This window comes from Chelonia mydas, chromosome 2, assembly GCF_015237465.2.
Source record: "Chelonia mydas isolate rCheMyd1 chromosome 2, rCheMyd1.pri.v2, whole genome shotgun sequence".
NCBI lineage: Eukaryota > Metazoa > Chordata > Testudines > Cheloniidae > Chelonia > Chelonia mydas.
In genome coordinates this window covers 57175829-57201907 of record NC_057850.1, presented here as the reverse complement: position 1 = coordinate 57201907, position 26079 = coordinate 57175829, and the positions used below count along the sequence as shown (strand labels likewise).

Sequence of the window (26079 nt, the reverse complement as noted above, 5' to 3'; positions counted from 1 at the left end):
GCAGTAGTGTTTCCAAAAGGAAACACAGCACATGCAGGCGAATTGCATTACAAAACAATCTTAATTCTGTGTGACTTCCTGCATCCCTCTTCATTAGAATGGGGAGTAAGAAATTATTGCCATAGGTTTTTGGCTGGCATAACTGGCTTCACATACTTACGGACATTTTCACACTTAAGCCAACCAACTAATTGCAAAACAATTCTTCACCTATCTTTCGGACTTATTTTTATTTTACAAAACGATTTCAAGGGGGATTTCAGTGACCCCATTGATTCTCATGCTGCTTGGTAAATACCACAGACAGAACATGCCCCTGACCATCTAACTGTGGGTCTAATGCAAAACGCGTCATCTTCAGATAATCACAGTTTGTTCTAATGTGGTAGGGAGCAACAGTTAGCTTTAAAAGAAAAAAGGGGGGCAGAGGTGGAAGCACAGTCATATTTTATCTCTACCTTGCAAGAAAACATTTGAAATGCTGTGTTTGTGTTTTGCCACTGTAACCTCAATGCTTTAATGGATTACTACAAAATAATATATAGCATCTGGGCATCTCTTGCTTCAAAACTTTACAGTGCTGTACATTTAAATCATTTTAAGATGTCAAAGTTTTTAAAAAATAAGGGACCTGAGGCACCAATTTTTTAATGCGAGAGAGAGAGAGAGAGAGAGAGAGAGAGAGTGTGTTCATGTATCAAAGAGATTGATCCACAGCCTAGGGTATATGGTTATGTAGGCTACAGTTTTCAACATCATGTGTAATGTCAAGTAATCTACAGCTATAGGCCTAGTCGCCTTCTGAAAGCACGTTTGGAGCCAAGTAGTGCTTGCAATTTAGGGTTCTTGGTTTAAATCTAATTTGAGATATGCCTTTAAAACACATCATGGTAATACAGCAGTCTAAACAACAAAACCACGAGAAAGAATTCAGCTGAGCTTGCGGTCGTCATTTCTCCTGAGAAATTGAGGAACACAACTGAATCATACCTCATACATAGAGAGGGTCAGGGAACTCAGCTTATTTTAAAGCTGCCTCCTATATCAGGGCTGGATGGCTGGCTAGTGAATTTCAGCTTCCAGTTCTGCCAAAACCACTCAGACTTAATACTCCCAAATGCTAACAAATCTGCAGGGGGTTTGCTTCTCATACTTTGAAAAAGCAAATTACAGGAATCCATATGGTTACAACCCCCATGCATGAGCCAGAGCACGTCGTACAATGCTAGTTGTAAGGAAAATTCATTTCACTTTTTGGATTTCAACAGCACCAATTAATACACATGTATTTTATGAGACTGAGAAAGTTCCTTCTTAAGCACCCTCAACTTGTATAAGTAATGGACTAAAACAGTAATAACTTCCAAAGAGACGACGGCCTCAGGGGTTAGTATAGTATTGAATTAGCCTTTCCCCTTTGGAGAGACAATTTCAAATCCTATTTAAGTGCCAAAAATGAAAGTGAATTTGCTGATCCAAGTTGTGTGCTAATCACCCTTTGCACACATCAGGGAACCACCACAGCGCTGCTCTGGACAGGCTCAAGAAAAGTCATGCTATTGCAGCTCACAACAAATACGGGGTACGAGCGATTAGCGTATTCCGTAACCCACTCGTTGCTTGCCTCAGGTAATTTCAACTCTCTTCTACTTCAATGGACCCCAAGTTCCTCGCTTTTATGAGGACTAAATTCAGTCACAAGCTTAAACAAATGAAGAGCCAGTGCACTCTGATGCCCATTCTTGTGGGTTATTCTATATTGTTCTTCTCTAGCACCCACTGAGCAGAGAAGCAGCTGCTGCCTATCTAGTGTACACCTCTACAGCCAAGGTATTTTACCAAGGCATGGTGGTTGTTCTATAGAGCTTCTTATCTGGGTAGCATAGACAAGTGAGCATTTTTTTCTTCTTGAGACAGCAAAAAACCTATGGCAAAAATAATCAAATACTTACGTCTCAGAGGATTGTTTACTAGTTCACAAATCAATTTTATTAATTTAAAACACAAAATTAATGAAGAAAAATTCTGTACACAATTGTGGACACAACACACTTTTTTGTACAATAAGGCCAAGATAAACTGTTTTTTTTTTTTCAGTCTGCAAAACGACTACAAAAATTGAAAAGACAAAAAACTGTCACTCTCTACTTTGCTTGAAGCAAAGGAAAAAAAAATCTAATTATAATAGCCCCAATCCTAAAAGAACGACACACCATGTGCTTAAACTTTATGCACTGTGAGTAATTCCCTCGACTTTGTTAGAACTACTCACACTAATGTGTAAAATGAAGCACATGTGTAAGTCTTAGCGAGATAGGGGCCTTAGTTGGTAATTAAGCAATTTGGAAAATCCACAAATGATTAACTAGCAGCAATATGAATCCTCCAACACAGGAGGGTGTTGCTTCACAGCTACTTTGGTGCTTTGCAGGTAGCTGTTTAAAAGGCTGGTGTTGTTTTTTGGGGGTGGGGTGGGAGGAAACGGGGAGTAAAATTTTGAAGAATGAACCAACAAAGCTGAGGTTTCTTTTTAATGAAAAGATGGAAATCAGGGAAAGGGAACTGGTACAATTCAGGCCAAGATGTCAGACTCAGTTTAACTGACCACATTGCTCATGGCCTGTAAGATTCAGAAAAGTCACAACTCATAGATCAGACACAGTTTACGTTGATAAGAGAAATTAATATAGACTATGGATATTTTACATCCTTGGTGACAACTATTTCATTGTGTCCATTGCCGGCAATGGATGTTACACACTAGGAAAATCTGACTCCTGGTGGAAGAGAATTAAAAAAACTGAAGCGTGTACACTGCATATAATTATGTTTTGCTCAGTTTCTCCAAAATACTCTTTTCTAACTTACGTAAAACAAAGCACATGCTGTAATTTTTGATTTTCTGACAACATGAAAACTTTGATTTGTTAGTCTCCAACTCAAATACCACTTGTATAATGTATTTTCTATTCTGTAACTTCTTTTTATGGAAGGAGTTTGTTGATTCATTATTCAATTCTTTAAGGAGATTTAATACATTAGCATTAAAACAGAAAATGAAAGACAGTAAGGAACTCCTCTTCAATTAAGTTGTGTAGCTCTGTGTACGTGTTTAATGGGAACACATGGTAACCGTCATTTTATAGTCAGAATAGCTGAGGGGGAAAAAGAGAAAATAGCTGAAAAACAACAACAAATTCCTTATTGACACTTGACATCCATGCTTTTGGTCTTGACAAATTTATCTAAAAAATCCATTATCTACATATTTATACCCAACACTCTGATAAGGCACTGCACAATAGCTGTGTACACACTGCCTCAGACTTCACCAACAAGGCATTACTACCTCTCAATAGCATTTACTTAACCAATATGTAAAAGAATCATCCATTATTACAAATTTACACAAAAAATTCTTCCTGTACATGATTGTCTCAGTGATGTACCTATTTGTTTAAATTAGACATACTTTAGACTACTTTGCAATGTGCTAAAATCAAAAGTGTTTGCTGTATCATGAGACAAAGGCTTATAAATAGCCTTTAATCCTATCATATGTATCCTCAGTTATATGATGTCAAAACACAGTCTGTTCATAAATAAGTAAAGATGTACAGAGTACCCTGGGTATGAGAAACCAAAAAAGTAAACCTTCTTTACAAGAAAATTACTCCACTGGTATTTTGAAAAATTCAGTCTTCATTGTGCAATCAAGTTTGCTGTGTTGAAGAAGCTGTGTGTGTCACATTGAAGATTCTAAAAACTACAAAGCATTTGCAGGTCCTTTCTTTCTTCACAGGTATGAACCTTTTGTTTTTTTGTATCAAATGTGGTAAAATGCGCCGTTAAAACATTCTCATGGCTTGTTTTCATTGGATTCGCAATACTAGAGTCAACAGCTGTTCTGAAGAAAAAGGCATGCTCCTCCATTTACTGAAAGGGCAAAAGTTAAGACCAATTTGCAGCTGTACATCAACATGTTGAAATCACAAAGTTCTGTAGTCCAATGCTGACACAAGACACAGGCATACTGTCCATGGGCATAAGGGAGGTTCTGGGGTTTCAAAGTGCTGCTAAGCTGCTACAAGTACTCCAGTTCCAAGGCATGATGAAGGGCCATAAGGTCAGAGTGGCTTGAGATCCTCCAAAATGGCATGGCATGCTAGGAACAGAAGAAACACAATGTCAAAAACCGGGGCATTCTGGTCTGCAAACTCATCTCATTGTCTCTTGCAAGAATAAGGTAACACTGCAAGAGGACAGCAATACTTCAGCTGCTCTCTAACTATGTATGACTCAAGATGAGCTATAATAATTTATAACCTCTCTTCTCATCAATATTTCTCAGTGCTTCTAACTTGAATTCTCAGTAACATCAAATCTAGTTTTTTTAAAATCACATTCGTAGGCCTTATTTAAAGAGTAATTTTTTTAGTTCCTTTTTCTAAAAAAAAAGGATTAGGTACGTTTCTGAAATACAAAATATATTCCTATAGAAACACGGAAAACATTCTATCCTGCACATGAAATATATGGATATATCAAAAAATGATGAAACTTGTTGACAAAAAAAAAATGAAGATAAACTTGTCTACTGTCAAAACATGTTTAGTCTTTGAGAAACTATTACTGGCAGGTGAGTTAAATAACTCATTGGCAGTGATTCAGAATACATCAATATGCTATTCAAATCATGCAGAAAGTAATTTTTTCCTGGTGGTTTGTATTATGCTGGTTATTGTTTGCACTGACCTTAAAACAGCTTTTCCATGTAGGAGAATTTTAAAATGAATGTTTAATTTTTTCCCCATTAGCTGAAAAAAAAAGTCTAGGTCTAAATCTTGAACATATTTGCAAGACACCTGAATAAACTAAAGACATGAATACCGGGGGGACAAACACAAATTACATCATCCATGAAGGGTAAAATAGCTGATTGTGAAAACTCACTATCCTTAAGCTGCAAAGCAGGCACTACAGTGTCAGCAAGAAGTTTTTCGTAAATAAAAGAAAGATAATTATCTCCTCTGTCAGAGAAAATATTCCATTCATCCCAAAGGAAAATTGCTTCAATGCAACAAATAATTTCAAGGCTACAATGAACATGTTTAGTATTTCATTGGTTCAACTCACAGCCAGCTAATTTGAGCACACACACTGAGAACAATGTAGGCATTACAATGGCTTCTGGGATTCGGTGGCATTTTAAGAACACTTTCTGGGACATGTAACTTTATTCTCCTTCAAATCCCTCCTCAGAAGTTCAGAGTGAAATCCTGGTCCTAATGAAGTCAATGGCAAAACCAGGATTTTACCCATGGTTATCCTTACAGTGCATCTTCTCTCTGGCTTTCATTCTGGTCACTTCTCCTAATTTACATGCTGTTTAGCTATACATCAGTCTTGAAATCTCAGAGATCCCTTACACGGTCTCTAGTGCCTTGTTTATTGTAAACCATTAATATGTTACTTTATGCAATTTAGATGGTAAGATCCTCAACTTGGGTCTATAATTTGTTATTTGTCTGGAGAGTTTTGTATAAACCACTGTGTACGCAATGAATAACTGTGGAAGAATTTCATTGCAAGCCTGGCAATAACATCATGATGATCTGGGTTGGACTGAAAAAAATAAGACTGGAAAAATAAGGAGCTTAAGATAGGTAGGCGTGTAAATCTCTTTGAAAATAAACGGGAGTGCCTAATTTACGTAGGCTTCTTTAAAAATCCCAGCCTCAAGAAACAACTGATATTGCCTGTTGAGGAGACTGAAAACAAGCAACCATTGCCCCACTATGGAGTGAAATACCATGCTGCAGCAGGACCTTGCTGGAGTCTGTTAATCAACTGGCAAAGGAACATCAGGGAGCCCTGGGGTAGCTGAAGACTGAGAAATGAGTATAGGGCAAAAGTGGGGAGCAAACACAGGCAACCAGCTTCCACAAATGTTGTAATACAGAGCAGGTGAGCTTTATAAGAAGAAAAAAAAAAAAAAACTTTGAAGCCCCGATGGAAAGGCAGAGGGGAACTATCTTTTTCAGATTGTCACAAAGCCTTGAAACAGAGCTAACTGCACTTCAACCTGAAGAGCAACAAATGAGCCACTGATTTGCAGAGGCACCAGGGTACTTTAAGGTATTTTGGGAGCAGAATTCCAGAGAAGCATAGCAAAGTGCAAGTATATGCTTAACCTTCTTCTAAGAGATCTAGAAACACTAGCCCTTTCCTCAGAGAAGGGCTAAATGGTCAACTAACTAGAGGACAGAAAATCTCTATATCTTCAACCTAGATTCCCATTGTGTCATCTCCATGCCAAGCTCCATCAGCAATGGCAGCCAGATGTCCTGCTCATCCTTTTCCAACATGACCGTCTCAATGCCGATTTCCACATTACCCCGTATGCATGCAATAACCTCCCTCTTCTGGTCTGCAAAGCCATTTCTCTTCCCACATTTTCATCCAAATCCCTCCTAAAGTCACAAAATAAGTCAACAGTAAGGTTCGGGGGAAAAAGTTGCTAATTATTCAATCTGGGCTTCCCAGTGTATCTTGGCTTCTCTGTGTCTATTTTACTTAGACAGCAAGATCTTTGTTGCAGGAACTGTCAACACCATATGACTTGCACAATACCAAACACATTGTTGGTGCCAAACAATGCCCAAGACAGAAGTGTTTATGTTCACATCAGGTTTATGCTGTTCTAGCTGAGCTGGCTGCATTTTCACCCATTTATTTTTGCACCTCACTTGAGCTGCTGGAGTTCTCCTCCTTTGTTCCCATCCGGCTTTTCTCCCAGGAGTGCTCCCTGTCTGGTGCTAGGCACCACTTCTCCTTCTTCTCTGATTGGCCAACTAGGAACCTCAGTCTCCTGCTTCTCTTTTTGAATCAAGCATGGCACCGGGTCTCCCCACTCAATTATGCCAGGGAAAGATGAGCAAACAATGTATAGCAGATGGAGCATGGTGACTGACATGGTGGAAAACATCTTGCTATTTATTAAGAAGTCAAGAGCCAAAGAGAAATGAATGAATGGCACAAGTAGGATTATAGTCTGGTGTTACTGGCTCTCAACTCCATGTTCAGCCCCCTTGATCATACTGCCTCCCAAGTAATACCCTCTAGTGTCATGCTGGGTACTCATCAGATATGTGGAGCATCTAAAGAACTTGTGTCAAACTATTTAATAAATTAAGTCACCGTTACTCCTTTGTACTTGTGACCGGGTGTATACACCCACACTAGGGCTGAAGTGGTTAAAGAACAACTCTAGACCCAGACGATCCCACCCTGTCACACCTGCAGAGCATGCTCCAGATGGAGGTGGAGCTCAAAAGGAAGTCAGATAGCTCAGAAGCTTGGATTACAGAGTGGGATGCTGGAGGTGGCCCAGGGAGGACAGCCGTAAAACGGCCTTGGGGTGCCTGGTCTTTGCTAACCCACACAGGGCCCCGGACAAAAACCCAGTGGAGTGGGACGGCCTGGGCTCTCCCTATGAACCCCTTTCTGCATTAAAAAAGAACCGGCCCTCCTGACCACTAGGCACACCTCCATCAAGCTCCAACAATCACAGTACTGTTCATGTGCAGTATAAGTAATGGATTAGTCTCTGTAGTCTGGGATGTGATTCAGGACCAAAATCTCCAGGGGGCTATTTCTGAGCTACTGAATGGTCTTGGAAAAATCATTTAAATTCTCTTTGCCTTAGTTTCCCTATCTGTAAAGCAGGGATAATTCTACTTATGTATCTGAAAGGAGTATTGTGAGGATTAATTATGCTTGAAAGGGCCTATGAAAAAGTTATGTAAATGCTCGGTATTATAATTATGTTCAAGCCTTCTGTATGTAGGCCAAAAGGGCCCCTGGTTAACATTGCCAACAACGGAAACATGCCAGGAATGCTGTAGCTGCAAGCATATGTCAGTTTACACTGGAATTTTGTTTACAGGTCTGACCTGGCAAGATCAGATCATTATGAATTTCACTCAGTGGTATACATTTTATACTGCATCTCCGGGGGGGGGGGAATTCTTGCTGTGGTTCACAAAAAAAAAAAAGTAAAATAAAATAAAAAAAATTCACCTTAAATAAGGTAACATAAGTTATTGTACAAATCTATCAATGCACCTTCATCTTTTGGTAGTATATACCCTACAAGCCAAACATTCATAATAATACTCTATCACAGAGAAAAACACTCCCAGATTAGCAAACCCCTATAAAACACTACAAAATGAGCAGATAATGACAAATCCAACTCGTTGAAAATAGCAACACAGCTCTGGGACCCAGCCTCAAAGCATTTGCTTTTTTCACTGGATGACCAGGAAGGAAGGGCTTTCATTAGTTTATTTTCATAGGTATTTGACAGACATTGCCTTTAAAAAGTAAGCTTTTGCTAACAGTTACCACACAGTGGAATCTGATATACTTCAGGTATTTTCTATTCTAAGCATATTGAGCAACGGTAATACCTCACATACTGCTGGATGGCAAATACTATGCCTAATGGCAGTGAATGTAACTGGACTGCATTAATATCTGATAAAAATGTGGAATACAGTAAACATAATTGTTGACTAGTGTAACATGTAAAGATTATGGAGCATATTTTCAAGCAATCAATTTGCAGACACCTAGAAGATAATAAGGTGATAAGTAACAGTCAGCATGGATTTGTCAAGAGCAAATCATGTCAAACGAACCTAACAGCGTTCTTTGACAGGGTAACAATCCTTGTGGATGGGGGGGAAGCAGTAGACATGGTATATCTTGACTTTAGTAAGGCTTTTGATACTGTCTCGCATGACCGTCTCATAAACAAACAAGGTAAATACAACCTAGATGGAGCTACTATAAGGTGGGTTCATAATTGGTTGGAAAACCATTCCCGGAGAGTAATCATCAGTGGTTCACAGTCAAGCTGAAAGAGCATATTCAGTGGGGTCCTGCAGATATTGGTCCTGGGTCCAATTCTGTACAATATCTTCATCAATGATTTAGATAATGGCAGAGAGAGTACACTTATAAAGTCTGTGGATGATGCCAAGATGGGAGGGGTTGCAACTGCTTTGGAGGACAGGATTAAAATTCAAAATGATCTGGACAAACTGGAGAAAAGGTCTTAAGTAAACTGGATGAAACTGAATAAGAACAAATGATTGTTACAAGGATATGTGTGAATATTTTTTCTCCTTAACTCCAAGGATAGGACAAGAAGCAATGGGCTTAAATTGCAGCAAGGGCGGTTTAGGTTGGACATTAGGAAATACTTCCCTGTCGGGGTAGTTAAGCATTGGAATAAATTGCCTAGGGAGGTTGTGGAATCTCTGTAATTGGAGATTTTTAAGAGCAACTTAAGCAAACACCTGTCAGGAGTGGTCTAGATAATACTTAGTCCAGCCCTGAGTACAGGGCACCGGACTAGAAGACCTCTCGGGGTCTCTTCCAGTCTCATGATTCTATGTACCTACCTCTATTATTATTTTAGTGGTCAAAATGAGATTTCCAAAATATCTGTAAGTAAGTCTGAACATTTTGCCTACATTAGGCAGTGAATGTAACTGGATTGCATTAATAATATCTGTAAGTAAGTCTGAACATTTTGCCTACATGTAGGCAGTGAATGTAACTGGATTGCATTAATAATATCTGTAAGTTAAGTCTGAACATTTTGCCTACATGTAGGCAGTGAATGTAACTGGATTGCATTAATATCTGATAAAAATGTGGAATACAGTAAACATAATTGTTGGCTAGTGTAACATGTAAAGATTATGGAGCATATTTTCAAGCAATCAATTTGCAGACATAATATTTCCATAATATCTGTAAGTAAGTCTGAACATTTTGCCTATTAAAACTATATATTATGCAATAGAACTGGTTGTAATTTTTTCAACAAAGATTTTGAAATAAAAAAAAATGGGAGCCTGATAATTTTTTGCTGAAGAAAATCATTTTTTCAAAATGTTTCAATTTTGTGATGAACTTTTGAAACAAAAAATGTTGACAATATGTCCAATTTTTTCATTTTGACATTCTGAGTAAAATCCAATTCACTTTTTAATGTAGGAAATATAAAAAATAAAAAAGTGGGAATTTCCCTTTTTGAAACAAGAAATAAACTCTCAATTTTTTCTATCAAGCACAAAACAAAACAAAAGTAACAATTCTGAACAAAGTGAAAAATCTTGTTGTTTCAAATATTTTTGCAAAACAATACCATTTTTCGATTGCACAGCACTGAAGGACAAATTGTAAATGACATCTCTATTTCCTGAAAGTAGTATTTGCTCATGACAAAGAAATTTATACCTGGGATTTTGTAGGGAATATGAATAAAAAGCCCACACATTTGTGCCTTCAGTCATGCCGCCTGGTACTGTGGTTCTGTTATACCTCACTCAGCAGATTAGGGGCTAATCAATACCTTGTAGAAACTCTTCCTTAGATGCTGGAAGAAGTGATGGAGCACTTGAATAAGTACTTAGCTAAGACCAGTGTACTGTGCTAAGATATACTGTGCTGTTGTAGGTGACAATTTTCTGACAAATCATAGGACCTACATCTTCCCTTCTGGTCCTGTGGTCATTCCAGATCCAAGTTCTAATCCTCTGAAAGGATGGCAAATTTATCCCCAGTGTTTCGGTCAAACTGAAATGTGGGTTTATTACATTCTGACTATTTAAAATACCCAATGATATCAACTAGATATGACAGTCTTCACTTCCTGTCCTGAAATAAAAATGTGAAGTGTGCTGTGAGTTATTAAACAGTGGCTGTGTTGAATATCCATCATTATAGTATATGATGAATCACAAATATTAATGAATTTATTCTCACATCTCCCCTGTGAGGTGGAGAAGCATTATTGCCATTTTACAGATAGAGAACTGACTGACCTAAACGAACCTAAAGCCTATAACCTAAAGAACAGTGCCTGTGGTAACAAAAATTGAGTTGTGTTGTGATAGTGGCTGGGACAAGACAGCAGGTTTTCTTGCAAAAAAGTCACCTTATTTTGGTATCTACTGTGTCACTCTAGCAGCCTTCAGATGCAGGAAGACAGCAACCTTCATGTGGCATGACTTTGAACTCTAAAATCCTAACTACATCAAGTGTTCTGTGTTTTGATCTAGAGAAGGCTCCACAATTTACTATTGCTCCTTGGTCTGTACTATGAACATGAAGGCCTGAGTATTTCAACTGTCTTATAAAAATGAGTTTTCAGGAAATAATGGTTTAGGGAAAGGTGACAATACCATGACTTATCCAATGCTAAGTGAAATATAAGAGGGTGCAGTGTCCCTAGTGTATCACACTTATTTTCATCAATCAAAAGGAAATGTGAAAAAATGTGGATTATGAAAATCTTTTTAAAAATAACTGTACACTGTATAAACTTAATTTAATGTATTTACTAACTCAGTTTTATAATAATTACAATAATTTATTTTAGATACATTTTAAACATCCATCACCTGTACTGAACTAGCATTTTCAGTAAATAAAAGACTTGTAGGCAGGGGTGCTGGAACAATTTGTATAGTGGGGGTGCTGAGAGCCATTGAACCAAACTGTAAATTCTGTATCTGAGGGAAACCACTTCAAGCCAGGGGGTGCGGCAGCATCCCCAGCACCCCTAGTTCCAGCACCTATGCTTGTAGGAATATTTTACCACCCTTCTATGATGAAACAACAGGTCTGTTTGTTAGTGAAGTGGTTTTTAATACGGACCCTCATTTTCTCACTTATTAATCTGGAAGTTCGTCATTGTTCAGTACTGGAACAGAAAATAAAAATCTGTGAAGTACATAGGTTGGCTATTTTAATAAATTATAGAAGTCTTGATGAATAAAACAATATTGTTCATTATACAGCATCACTGGAGTGGTAAATGCTTTAGAAACAGCGAAAAAGAAAAGAATCCTGGTCTATAAAAAGTTTATATTTATTATTGAGCAGTACTATGTAGGGGCCTTCAATCATGGACCAAGGCATGGAATGCTACTTGACGGAAAATGGGATAATAAAAAGACAGTGGCTTCCCTGAGAAACTCACAAACACAGATTATTGGTGGGAAAGTAGGATGGAATGTGGTAAAAAGTTACATGGAGGAGCGGGGTACTCTAATAGGTGTCTTCATAGTTACACCATTTTTGTCAAGTTTTTATTTTTATTATTATAAACCTTCTACCATTTTGCTGGTGCTTCTGTGTGTGGAAGGTTAAGTGTTTTTATAGTATAATAGAGTTTTATCTCTCCTTATTTAAGCATAATATATCTGAATACAAATATGTACTCAAATGTTTAGTGCTTCTAGTATTGCTAAAATGTGCTGATTTATATAATTCTTCAGAACTGAACAGTTTTTCTACTGTGTTTATCATTCACATATCTAATCATTTCGGATCAAATTGAGGTCTAGCTAGCATGGTGGCTCTGGGGCATAATGAAGTGCAAGGCACCCATCTCATCTACTTGTCCTGGTTACCCACAACATAGATAGACTTTGCGGAGCCACTGTGTTCCCAGTTCACTCAGGCAGGCAGAACAGGTGGCACTTTAGCTCTGCCCCCACAATGGGGCAGCCATTTTAGCTGTGCCAATGCACCAGGGAGTGTACATTGGACCAGGTGAAGTTTACTCCCTTCCCAGAGCAGCAGGGAATCTCACAGAGAGATTATAACTTTGAGTCACAATCTCACTCTGGAGCAGAGAACGTAGATCCTCAGCTTCCCGCATTCTCCAAATCTGAACATTCCTTCCAGCAACAAAGAACACATGGAACAAATGCTCCAAGGGAACTTTCTCTACTACCTCTTCATTTAACAAATGGGAAGGCTTTCTTAGTTAGGCCTTCTTGCATGGTGTTTCCAGTTAAAAACCGCTGAATTAGGTGTTATTGAAAGAAGTACTTTTGTCACCGTTACATGGAATACTACTTCACTGAGCAATGGAAAGGAACAAAGACAACAGCTTTTCCTGGTCTTAAATGTAGCTGATAAAATGTAATCATTTACAGCAGAAAACTTCTCTGCAAAGATTAAAGGCATTTCTGAAGGAAGAAAGGAGGAATCTGTTCATTTTAGTGTGCCAAAGGGACACATGAAACTGACAAGTTCGCAAACTGATGTAACAAGATGGGAAACTACACAGAAAGTTTCAGAGGGACGTAAGTTGGTATTTCATGTTGCAAAACTATTCAGTGTCACATCTTGTAAAATTGCCATGTGGTGTAATTAGTTTAATCTTTCCATTCAGAAAGCTTTGAAAAATGGTTACTAGAAAGATATAGTATCGCCACTGGGATTTTCAAGTTAAGCTGGGAAAGAGAGCGTATGGAAAGGCAATTTACAAGGAAAATGAGGCAAGATAAACCTCCTTGCTCCCATTTTTTCTTCTCTTTATACTTGCTAGGATAATATTCTATGGTTTCAGTCAAAGACCTTAGACCAGTCCCTCTCCCCCTGCACTCTATTAGATTGACATATTCAGTAGTAACTCCTAGCAGTAAGACAAAGTGCTACTTTTTGAGATGCCCACTCCACATTGCAAGAGAAGAGACCGTGATATTTTCCCTTCCTAATAGAGAAAGGAAAAAACATGTAATAAGAGATTCAACTGCATCTTCTGCCAGAGCTAAAGCAACAGGGATTAGAATAGCAAGAAATAACCAATATTTGGCCGAAAATGCAGGCTCCCAATTTAGGTACAGGCTGACACGAGCTGAGGTCAACATTAACGTATATGCTCCATTTCTCAGATACTCTTTCAAGGTATAAAATTCACAAAACAATGCGATGTATCTGAACACCACAAATTGTAATAGCTGTGCTTAAGTTTATTATATTTCATGGCATTGGGGGATGCCATTTAGAGAAGTGGAATTATGAGTTTTAGTTAAACCAGAATCCATACTTAACATCCTTCATACGGATATATTGGATACACATAGCTACCCTAACGCATCTTTTGGAGGACAGCAATATCCCAGACCCAACTAGAATTTTAAGTAGAGTGTGTTACTAGCCCATCAGTCAAAATGTTCTAATTTTATAATGCTACACGATTATAGATCTGAGATCAGAATCAACCCCGATGCATACAATCCCAGGTGTGAGAAAATGCACATATTTACTTTCAAAGACTTGAAATAAAACTGCACTGAAAAAGAATTACTACCTTTTTTGCTCCTTGTTCTTCTTCCACGCCATCACCTATAACAACATACACTACTTTTCTTCCAAATCTTTGAATTATTCGCTCAAAACAACTTTCCTTTCCTGAAAAAGAAATGTAAACTATTAAGGGTTTTACACATGATAGCTGGTGAGAGAACATAATGAAACCACATTCATTAAACACCCATCCAAGATATCTCCAAGCACTTGCAATGTAATATTACCGTCACTGAGAGATTACAGAGCAGAATCTCTCCTGGATCAATTCTGTGCTCAGCATACGAGTGAGAGCAGAGTGTCAGAGACACGGCTCCTGACATCAGTTAGAACTGCTGACAGTCAGCTGTAAGATCTACTTAGGGTCTTTTAACAGATCCTATACTTGTGGAGAATAGACATCGCATAGCAGAAGTCTGCCTCCCCACCACCTCCCCACTTACTATGGCAAGCAGGCGCAAGCCCCACACCTGACACACTCATGACTTCAGAGAGTTCCCCTCTGAAAGGGGAATTTTGTGCTGTTTGTCTGTAGCCAGCCTCCTGAATAATGCTTTGGACTCAAATGCCCATAAGTTATACATCTGTAAAGGCAAAGGAACTGATCTTGCATTGGACTGTCTTCAATTTTGTACATGAAATTCTCACCCACCTTTAATTAAAAAAGAGCATCTCCCTCAGGAGACAACCTTTGTTGTTTGTCCACTGAGTGGTTACTTAATATAAGCACAGCTCCTTACTTCCGTGGGATCTCTGCAAAGGCTTATGCTAATGAATCCCAATCCAAGACTGGGGCCAAAGTTAGTGAACAGGAAACTCTGCACTCTTCATAGTTCATTGTCTTAAGTTTGGTACTGAAAACCCAGACAGAGTACATTGTGAGGTCTATAGTCAAGATTGCCTAAGTGCTTCCATTATAAAAGATCATTTCAGTTTTTCACAATATAGGTTTAATTTTACATTTTTTTCCCACCTACAGTATGTCTAAAGCATAGATTAGTGTTCTGGCAGATGGTAGGGGCGGGGCCTGAGGCAGAAGGGGTGGAGCTGCATGGCTAGCCTCCCCCAAGAGGTTATAGGTTGTTGTAATAAGCCATAGATCCAGTGTGTCTATTCAGTCCATGATTTTTAGTGTCTAGCAAAGTTACGAATTTAAGCTCCCAGGCTAGTCTTCTGAAAGTTTTGTGCAGGTTTCCTTTGAGAATAAGGACTGATAGGTCAGATATCACAGATATGTCTGTGAAAAGTGTTCACCCACAGGTGATGTTGTGTTTTGTCTTTTATCATTTTCCTTTGTGAGTTTATTCAAGAGCGTAGTGACTGCCTGGTTTCACTCACATAGTTGTCATTGGGGCATTTAGTGCACTGGATGAGGTACACCGCATGCTGTGATATGCATGTGTAGTACCCAAGGATATTGAGAGGTGTGTTATGGAGTATGTTGTTGATTGTAGCAGTGGAGATATGTCTCCAGGTCTTGCACCTGTTGTTCTGGCAGGGTCTGGTGCTGCTTTGGGGCTGATGTGTCCTGGTTCTATGGGGAGCTTGCTTCTGACAATGAACTTGGAGAGGTTGGGAGGTTGTTTGAAGGCCAGAAGAATGGGTTCAGGAAATATTTCTTTCAGGATGGAGTACCCATTGAATATGGGTTGTACTTGTTTGAGGATACCTCAGATGGGTTCCCAGTATAGGATGGTAGGTGACAACTAGCTGCCTTTCCTCCTTCTCCTTTCTCTTCCCCTTATGATTGGAATGGTGTCAACAGGTCACTTCACCTTGAATGGTCCAGTGAATATGTGTTAACTACTTATGCTAAACACTCTGTTCCACCTTGTATTTAGCTGTGACACTCTGTTTTCCAGATCTGAAGAAAAGTTCTGTGTAAGCTTGAAAGCTTGTCTCTCTTACCAAAATAAGTTGGTCCAATAAAAGATATTAACTCCCCCACCTTGTGTTTCTAATATATGGTACTATGTACTTCTAGTTAACCAATCTGATATTCCTCCTGTGTTTCACTGAGAAACAAATCTGCATAGACTTTGGCACAAATTTATTAATTTCAGTTTGAATAAACTTAAAATAATTAAACTCTGGAGGCAAACATTTTAGCTTCTGGTAAATTCTTTTGTCAATGGGCTCTGATGAAGACACCGAGCCCTGGAATTTCACCATATAAATTTTTAGTTTTGTCTAGATTTAGACTGAATGCTTTACACTTATGACTGAACTTTTGAATTTCTGTTTTAGAAGATAGCCCTTAAAGGTTACAATTAATAGCATTTTGTCTGATTTACACATGGATGCAGGAAAAAAAACAGTACAGTGAATCTCTATGAACTAAAAAATGAATTCATTTTGGACACACTGAGACTTAAAATCAAACATACAGAATAGTGACTTTCCTGATCTAAACTATTATGTAGCATTGCAATGAGCTGTTAAAAAGCTATTGTAGTTCATCGCAGGAGTGGCTGCATTTCAGTTGTGGATGATGCAGTGCATTTTAGTGGTTATATAGCAGCTTAGGGCTCCAGTTCAGCAAAGGGTCTACCAAGCTTGCTGGAACAGGGCCTAAGTTTGTAAAATCATAGAATCACAGAAGTGGAAGGCACCTCGATAGGTCCTCTAGTCCAGTCCCCTGCACTCAAGGCAGGACTAAGTATTATCTAGACCATCCCTGGTCTTTGTCCAGGTGTTTGTCCAACCTGCTCTTAAAAATCCCCAAGGATGGAGATTCCACAACCTCCCTAGGCAATTTAGTCCAGTGCTTAACCACCCTGACAGTTAGGTGCTGTAGGATCCCTCAGTATGAATGGTGTTTTACTGTAAGGTATGTTATTTATCATTAGTCCCTAGATGCTATCGTGGTATGAATACACAGATACATACGGTTTTTCATTTAGAACTATAGCCTCAAATATTTCATCATGTTATAAAAAAACCTCACCTATTTTAGTTGCACTGTAAATATTTTCTATTGGAAATACAACCCCTAATCCATACAACAAGACTTTTGCCAGAGCTGGAATAAGTTGAGTAGTTGTTACTAGAATATTCACACAGTTTGTCCTGCAAGAAAACAAAAACAGACACCCTTAAATACACACACATATATATTAACACTAAAAAAAAGGGAAAAATTAAACTTCCTCCATTCTCCCCCCAACAAAACCTCATCATCATAGTCTCAAAGTACTTTAGAAAGGAAGGGAATCAGAAGAAAAATTTACTCACCTAGTGCTGTAACAATGGTTCTTCAAGATGTCTCTCCCTGTGGGTGCTCCACTGTAGGTGTGCTTGCATCCTTATACTGCTGATCAGAGAACTTTGGAAGCAGTGTCCATTATGCCCCACCACGAGGCTGTCTCTCCTCGTGCCCCTCCACAAGGCTATCCAGCACGTGCAGGCTAACCCCTCTCAGTTCCTTCTCTACTGCAGAGCCATTGACAAGAACTCCAAAGTAGAGGGGAGGCGGGTGGGTTGTGGAGCACCCATGGGGGACACATCTCGAAGAGTCATCATTATTGTGTAACTTCTTCTTCGAGTAGCGTCCCTATGGGTGCTCCTCTTTAGGTGACTTCCAAGCAATATCCCTACTGGAGGGCTGGGGCTTCAGAGTTGGGTCAGTTACAGATGACAGTACTGTGGAGCTAAAGATGGCATCGGAGGCAGGTCCCCAGTAATTGCATGGTGTTCTGCAAAAGGTGTAGACTGACACCCAACATCAATACTCTACAGATTTCTGAGATAGGGACATTCTTGAAGAAGGCAACAGATGAGAATGATCTTGTGGAGTGCATGCGAATAGTATCTGGAGGGATCATGTTATGAATCTGATAACACTGTCTAATGCAGCCTGAGACCCACTTAGAGAGCCTCTGGGTTGATATTGCTGAGCCCTTGGATCTTTTCACAATAGAGAGGAACAGCTTCGGGGACTTCCTGAAAGACTTCGTCCTATCCAGGTAAAAGGCTAGGGCCCGTCTGACATCTAGTGTGTGTAATATAGTCTCCTTGCTGCCACAGTGAGGCTTGGGGTAAAAAGTCGGAAGGTGAATCACTTGGTTTATATGGAACAGGGCAGTTACCTTAGGGATGAATTTTTGGTGCGGCCTGAGCGTAACCTTGTCCTGAAAGAATACCATGGAGGGTGATGTGCCATCAGAGCTGCTATTTCTACTATCCTCCTAGTCGAGGTGATTGCTACCAGGAAGGCCATTTTCTTCAACAGGTACATAAGCAAACAGGTGGCCCTGGGTTCAAAGGGCGGTCTAGTTAGGCCTTTCAACACCAGGTTTAGGTCCCATGTAGGTGTCGGGATTGTGGAGAAAGGTTTACTATACCCCGGAGGAATCGTTTAGTGGTTGGGTTTGATAGCATTATGAACCTTTCTACTTGTTGGTGGAAGAGATAGTCCCGATTTTTTTTTTTTTTTAGAGTCAGTACATAATCTAAGATCTTTGGAAGGGTTGTGGATGTCAGGGAGATTTGTTGGGAACTGCACCAAATCCGAAACCTGAACCACTTCTGCAGGTAAGTACAGCATGTTGAGGACTTTCTATTGTGTAGAAATACCTCTTGTACCTCCTTTGAGCAGGAGTTTTTTAAGCACTGGAACCATGAAGGAGCCAAGCCTTGAGGTGAAGAATGCCCAGGCTGGGATGTACAGTGTGTCATTTGTTCTGCGAGAGGAAGTATGGAGTGGATTGGAGAAAGACTGGTGGGCACATCACCAGATGTGACAGGTAAGGGTACCAAGACTGTCTCGACCAAGTGGGATCAATCAATACGACGTATGGTCCTTCCCTTTTTATTTTCAACAGGACTTTCTACAGTAGTCGGAATAGAGGAAAGGCATAAAAAAGGTCCCTGTCCCAGGGAAGAAGGAGAGCATCACCTAGGGAGTGTTGTCCTATCCCTGCTCTGGAGCAGGAGTGTGGACATTTCTTGTTCAAGTGATTAGCGACTAGATCTGTGGTCAGTGTCCCCCAGCATCTAAAGAGGTCATAAAGTACTGATGGCTTAATTTCCATTCATGGTTGTGAGGGAACTTGCAACTTAGGATGTCTTCTATAGAGTTTTGTGTGCCCAGAAGGTAATCTGCTGATAGTGTAATATAGTGGGAGATGCACCAGTTAGTTCCATAGACTTATTGCTTCTGAGCAGAGGGAGGGCAACCTGGCTCCTCTTTGTCAATTTATGTAATACATGCATGCTATGTTGTCTGTTAGGACTTTGGTGTGTGATCAGTGGGAGAAAACGAGTGCAGACATTTCTGAATGCCCTGAGCTCGAGCAGTTTGATGTACAAGGATATCTCTATGGATGACCACTTGCCTTGTGTTGTAAGGCCATTTAGATGTGTGCCCCATCCTATAAGGGATGCGTCGGTGGTGAGAAGCAACAACGGGGAAATTTTCACAAAACGAATCCCTTTGCAAACATCTGCTCGGTCCTTCCACCAATCCTGGGATATATTGACTTTGGCAGGCAATGATGCACATCGCATAACCACCGCAGTGGAGCTGGACTGGGTCACAGTGTTGGCTGCATTGAAGGCAGTCTGTAGCAGTGTTTGGGCTACCAGTTGTCCTTCCTCGATGATAGCTTTGAACTGGTTGTGCTGTGACTCTGGAAACTGATCAATAAAGTTGTCAGGTTTCCAATAGTTGATGTAATGTATTTCATTGTTAAGGCTTGACAATTAGCAATTCGAAAATGTAGTGTGACCGAGGAATGGGACTTCCTCCCAAAGAGGTCCAAGTGCTTCCAATCCCTATCAGATATCATTGGGTGCTCACAGCCCCGGGAATTTACTGCATCCACAACTATTGAGTTGGGGGGAGGGGGGAAGAAAAGAAATTCCATCCCCTTAACTGGTAAGTAATATTTTTTATCAGCCTGCTTACAAGTAGGTGTCACTGATGCTGGGGTCTGCCATACGGTTTTTTCAAGGTCCTGTCAAGCCTCCTTGATGGGGAAGGCTATTTTAGAGGCCGAGGAAGAGTGTAATATGTCACGGAGTTTGTGATGGGTGTCCTTGACTTCTTCCAACCCTTTTCCCCAAGTACTGGAAAAGCCGGAAATCATCAGCTAAGCACAGTGGCAGGGACATGAATGCTTCATCTGGGGAGGAAGAGGAGGAGATGTTGTTGGTCCTTGGAGTCATGTCTTCCTCAATTTCGCCCTCCTGCTCTCAGCAATCTCCTCTGGGAGTTCCAAGGTTCTAGACGCCGTAGCCGAGGGGGAATGTCTCAGGGGGTACGAGCAAGGCTGGGAGCTCAAGAAGCATGGGGCAATATGTAGCCCAGGGATCCCAGTACAGCCACTGCGGAGGTATACTCTCGGAGTCTCTTGGCAGTGGGCACAATAGGGAGCATGGGAGTAGTGGGAAACTGTTTCCTCTGGCTCACTGACTCCTCACTCAAAAGAGGGGGTGCATGGCAGAGTACTGGAGAAGACTCCTACACTAGGGGGAGATGCTGTGCCAAGGTCCCGGTGCCAAGAAGAGGAGAGTCCGGTATGCTAGATACCCGGAGGTCTCTTGAGTGCCGAAATGCCAGCGGAGCTGATTGACCCAGTGCCATTGGTGGTACAGAGTGTGTCGGGGATCTTGCCCATACAGACCGATGACGGTGCCAAAGGTACATCATATACCGGCAGCATCTTCTTACTGGAATGCCGTTTGCTCCTATCTTTGTCAGTTGGTTCTGTTGACTCAGTGCCAGTGCCCATTAGGTCCTTAGGCCTGTCAACGGTACCTGACACTCCTGATCTTTGTGAGCTGGGATTGTCTCGGTGCCAATGGCACCGAGTGTGCTGGAGATCTTTTGTGGCTAGCTCGGGGCTCACCGCTCTCTTTTTGAATGACTTTACAAGAGGGGTCTGTGGCTGATTTCTTTGACCCATCCTTGGATGTTGAGGGCTGTGGGGAAGACTCACATCTGCGAGGTGACTCTTGGTGAGGGTTTAGGGAGGGCTAGATGGCTGCCTCCATGAAGATGATCTTCTGTCTCAACTCTTTGTCCTTGTGAGACCTGGGTCTGAGTTGCTGGCAGAGACCACACTTCTGTGTGACATGGCCTTCCCTGAGGCAGTGTATGCAGCGCGAGTGCTTGTCTGCCACAGGGATGGCCTCTTTGTAGGAGAGACACTTCTTGAAGTCTGGTGAACTAGACCATTGGGGAAGGGGCCCCCAATGAAAAAGGGGGGGAAATAAAGTCTTTTTTTTATATTGGGGGTAGAGAAAATAAAAGAGACTACAGCTAAGACTAAGGACACTAACAAACAACTAGAAATGTTAAAGAAATTAACGATCACAAACAGACTGCAATGGTCCCATCTCTAGCCAGGGGCAGTTGAGAAGGAACTGAGGAGGGTTAGACCATGTGGCAGGGCATGACGAGAGACAGTGCATGTGTGAGCCTAATGTACACAGCTGCCAATGTTCGCCAATCAGCAGTGCAGGGACACAAGCTACTGTGGAGCACTCCTAAGGACGCTACTTGAAGAATTATCCCCATTTTACAGGTGTAGAAATTGAGACACAGAAATGTCACGTGCACACAGCAGGACATTTGCTGAAGAGGGAAAAGAACTCAAATCTCCTGACTCACAGACCATGTACACCATGCAGTATCTCCTAAACCATAGGCATTACAGGCAGATTGTTAACGCTACCTATTATTAAGGTTGCACAACACTTCCCATTATAAGACCCTATTTTCAGTTGCTTATAACTTTGTCAAACTTTAACTATTCAGGATGAAAATTTCCATGTCTGCCTCAGGTTTTTTTTATTTTATTTTTGAAAATTTCAGCCAAAAGAGTTCAGTTGTTTCTGAGAATGAGGCAAGGAAAAAATACTATGTTTTTTACTGTGAAAAATTTCCTAGTTCTCTTTGGAAAGTTCTAGTGCCCCCATACTTCGGAGCATAGCCAGAGAGCAGGTCTATTAGAGGGGCTGAGCGCAGGGCTGCAAGGATTAGGGATGCCTTGAGGCTGAAAGCCACCAGTAATGTCTGGTGCCCTGCCTGGGAGTGAAGTGCAGTGGTTCCAACGTTAGTAGGAGCAAGGATTTGAAATTTGGCAAGGGAGTGGAACCTTTATGTCAGGGATGTGCCTTTTACCATCATCATGAAAACTCAGCCACATTTGGCCAAGTCATAAACCTCTGAATAAAATCACAGTTCACGCATGCTCAGAAGAGATTTGCTAGAGTTTAAAAGATAAAACCTCTGAAGATTCCGTCCTTAGTGAGCATGCTCTAGTCTCTCACAGCTCCTAATGATGACCAGACTGCACAGATATCATCTGCACAGAGTCACTGAAATGCTCCATCCCCTCATAGTTCCTGTGTGTGATTGGAATGTGCACACACCATCCCCACAGGGTGACTGAGCATGCTTCCTCCAGCCCAGAGCTACAGAGGTGAAGCTGGACTTTTCCTATAATGGCTGCTCTGGGCTGGTGTGGACCCAGGCACTAGAACTGAGAGCATGGAGCCTGTCTCTCCTGTGCTCTTAATGACCACCCATCCCAGTTCTGTCACCCAGGAAGTGTGGAGGAAAAAGCCATCTAATTCAAAAACCAAGGGGAGAAGGGCCAGACTTAGGGCTCAGACGCAGTGTTGGAGGAGTATATTGGGACAGAAAGAAAAGGAGTACTTGTGGCACCTTAGAGACTAACCAATTTATTTGAGCATAAGCTTTCAAAATAAATTGGTTAGTCTCTAAGGTGCCACAAGTACTCCTTTTCTTTTTGCAAATACAGACTAACACGGCTGTTACTCTGAAACCTATATTGGGACAGGGAGTCCAGGGGATGAAGACTGGAATTGGAGACTGGCAGAAACTGGGACTGGGAACCCGGGATGCAGACTGGAACTGGATAGGAAAGGAGAGTAGGTCTGGGAGCTGGGGAGAGTAATGGGGTGGGAGTTAGGGAGACGGAGGGTAGGGGGGAACAGGGATAGGATGCAGAACTGGAGTGTGTGTGTGGGGGAGAATGGGAATGGAGAGCAGACAGCTCTGATAAGGGGCCACATTACAGGGGAGAACTGGGACTGAATGGAGAGAGAGACTGGGCCAAGGAGCCAGAGGAGATGAGGACAATGAAGCCCAGGGAAGGAGACTGGGTGCAAATGGGGATGGGAAATGTGGGTGGGTGGTGACTGGAGACCATGGAACTGGGAAATGAGAGAGAGACAGAGACAGAGAGGTCAGGGAGTGGGGGAGGGAACTGGCACTGGCTGGGCAAGGAGATTGGGAACAAGAAGTTAGGAAGGTGAGTGGAGGGGACTGGGAACAGCTGGACAAGGAGACTGGAAGCAGGCTAAGGGGGGAGGCAGTCTGGGAGTCTGGAGGGATAAGGCAAGGACTTACAGGGCAAGAAGCCTGGGATCAGCGGCCTGAAGAATGAAAACTGGGACTAAAGGTGAAGAGAATGGAACTGGGATGAGGAGCCAGAAGTGGGGTACAGACAGGCTGGGGCAGGGACAGATTGGAAGGCTTAAGGTAGAAGGGGTCAAGATTGGGGTGGGTGTGGGGAGGAGAGCGTACCCACGACAGCATAGTCCTTTCTAGAGCCTGGAATGGAACCCCACACCCCTGAGTTTCACCATTCTGCTGCTGTCAGCAAATATCTGTGAAGTCCACTGGCAAAGCAACCCACCTGCATCTAGTGCTGATCCACAGAGAGGATGACCTACTCCTGCTACAGTTACTCCATCAGCTAAAGTGACAGAGGTCTTTTGTGGTAGATGTAAGGGTTCCAACCCTTCTGACCACCCACGTGGCCATTAATAAGATGCCACATGATGAAACTTCTGTTTTTTTCTAATTTGCTTTTTTAAAAACTTAGAAAGTACTCACAAAAGTCTACGTTAAAACAACATTATTAATTGCAATTCAAGCACTGAACAGTTGGGAAATGTCAGAATTAAGGTTCCCTTAATTTGGCCTCCTTGTGTGTATGCATTAGGATGCAGTTTTTAATTACATGATCATATACAGTAAAAGCTGTTTTATCCAGCATACTGGGGATATGGGGGGTGTCGGTAAATGAAAAATGCCAGTTAACTAAGAGGGAGGGAGTTTGGGTGTGGGAGAGGGTACGGGGCAGGGAGTTGGGGTGTGGGAGGGGTGCGAGGCGTGGGCTCTGGGAGGGAGTTTGGGTGCGGAAGGGAGCTCAGAGCAGGGGGCTGGGGCATGGGAGGGGACTTGGGGCGCCGGATCCGGGGGGGCACTCACCTCGAGCGACTCCCCGCAAGCAGCGACCTGTCCCCATCTGCTCCTAGGCAGAGGCATGGCAGGTGGCTCTGCACACTGCCTCCACCTGCAGGCGCCGCCCCTGCATCTCCCATTGGCCGTGGTTCCTGGCCAATGGGAGCTGCAGAGCCAGAACTCAGGGCAGGACAGAAGCAGTGCACAGAGCCGCCTGCCATTCCTCCGCCTAGGAGCAGCAGGGACAGGTTGCCGCTTGTGGGGAGCCGCCCGAGGTGAGCACCCTCCCGCACCCAAACTCCCTTCCAGAGCCCACACCCCAACCCCGCACTCCAAACCCCTCGTGGCCATTCCTCTGTCTAGGAGCAGCAGGGACATGTCTTCTGGGGAGCCACATGGAGTCAGGTAGGGAGCTTGCTGGCCCCACCCCAACCAGGATTATAAACTGGACTTTCTATGGAGATTAGAAATGCCGGTTTATAGAGCTTTCTGGTTGGTACAGGGCTGGATAACACAGCTTTTACTGTACTCTTTTTTTCCCCACAGGACCCTTGCCTCAGGACAGACCTGCTCTGGGGGCACTTTGTGGGGAAGGAAACTGTTTTCTGTAAGACCCTCGCCTCATCTCTTGCAGAGATTGGAAGATCTGTAGTGAACAAGGCAGGGGACTTCTGGAAGAGAACAGCTGGTCTCATAATTAAGATAGCTGAATGTTGCCCTGGAGAACTGGATTCTATCCCTGCATCTGCCACAGAGTTCTTCTGTGTTTCTGGTTACATCTTTTAAACCAAACTTTGCACAGGGGTTGGTCGCTAATTGTGTATTCCTTTGTTTCTTGATGCTTGACATGAGACTCTTGGTCTGATCTGCAGAAAGGCTGAGCGCTCATGGCTGCAACTGAAATCAATGAGATCTGTTCTCTGAACATATGAAAAGCTATGTAAATACTAAGTACTCTGAGAAACCAGGTCCCAGGTGTCTTAAATTTGACACCCAAATGGATGCTTTTGATCTTAATCTCTCTGTGCCACAATTTCCGCTCTGTAAAATGGGGATAATACCCTCACCTAACAGGGGTGTTGTAAAAATAAATTCATTAATGTTTGTTAAGCACTCAGATATACAGTGATGACTGCAACAGAAAAGCACATGAGGAAATGATTAATTCTGTCTTTATGTCACAGTTTGAATAGTGTGCTGTAAAGAAGTCCCAGGGCCACACAATGAAGAGAAAACAAAGTATTGAAGCTCACCTCACTAAATGAGGCAGAGAATTCTGTGGGAAAAATAGTATGTAATCATGTAATTAAACATTGTATCATAATGCATATGCAATAAGGAGGCCCAATTAAGATTGCATAATCAAACTTGATTGTGGCATTTTCTAATTTTTGAGTGCTTGACTGTGTAAACGTAATGTTCTTTTAATGAAGTTTTGTGTGTGTAACACATTGTTAGGTTTCATGAATATTCTGTGCTGCCATGATAACTCTTATATACTTACCTAGAATGAATAAGTGTGAGTGCTTTCAGTGCAAGTGTTAACCAAGAATCTGTAAGAGCTTCAATTTCTGCTCTAAGTTGCAACCAAGCTTCTCTCTTTGCGGGACCAAGAAGACCTGTGGTGTAGAAAAGGGTACTCAATAATGTGTCGGTATTTAAACTCAGATACC

General features: G+C 41.7%; 1 protein-coding gene across 7 annotated transcripts in view; it reads right to left on the bottom strand.

Moving 5' to 3' along the window:
- Nucleotides 1–1966: 1966 nt before the first annotated feature.
- EYA1 (EYA transcriptional coactivator and phosphatase 1) overlaps nucleotides 1967–26079 on the bottom strand; it is a 221901-nt gene continuing 197788 nt past the window's right edge. For all 7 annotated transcript variants that reach the window (XM_043539493.1, XM_043539496.1, XM_043539494.1 and 4 more), the window contains 4 exons: nucleotides 25911–26025; nucleotides 17132–17253; nucleotides 14189–14289; nucleotides 1967–4165 (listed from right to left, as the gene is read on the bottom strand). In XM_043539493.1, coding sequence (XP_043395428.1) covers nucleotides 4085–4165; nucleotides 14189–14289; nucleotides 17132–17253; nucleotides 25911–26025 — 419 coding nt within the window. In that variant the 3' untranslated portion in view covers nucleotides 1967–4084. The remainder of the gene's footprint in view (nucleotides 4166–14188; nucleotides 14290–17131; nucleotides 17254–25910; nucleotides 26026–26079) is intronic.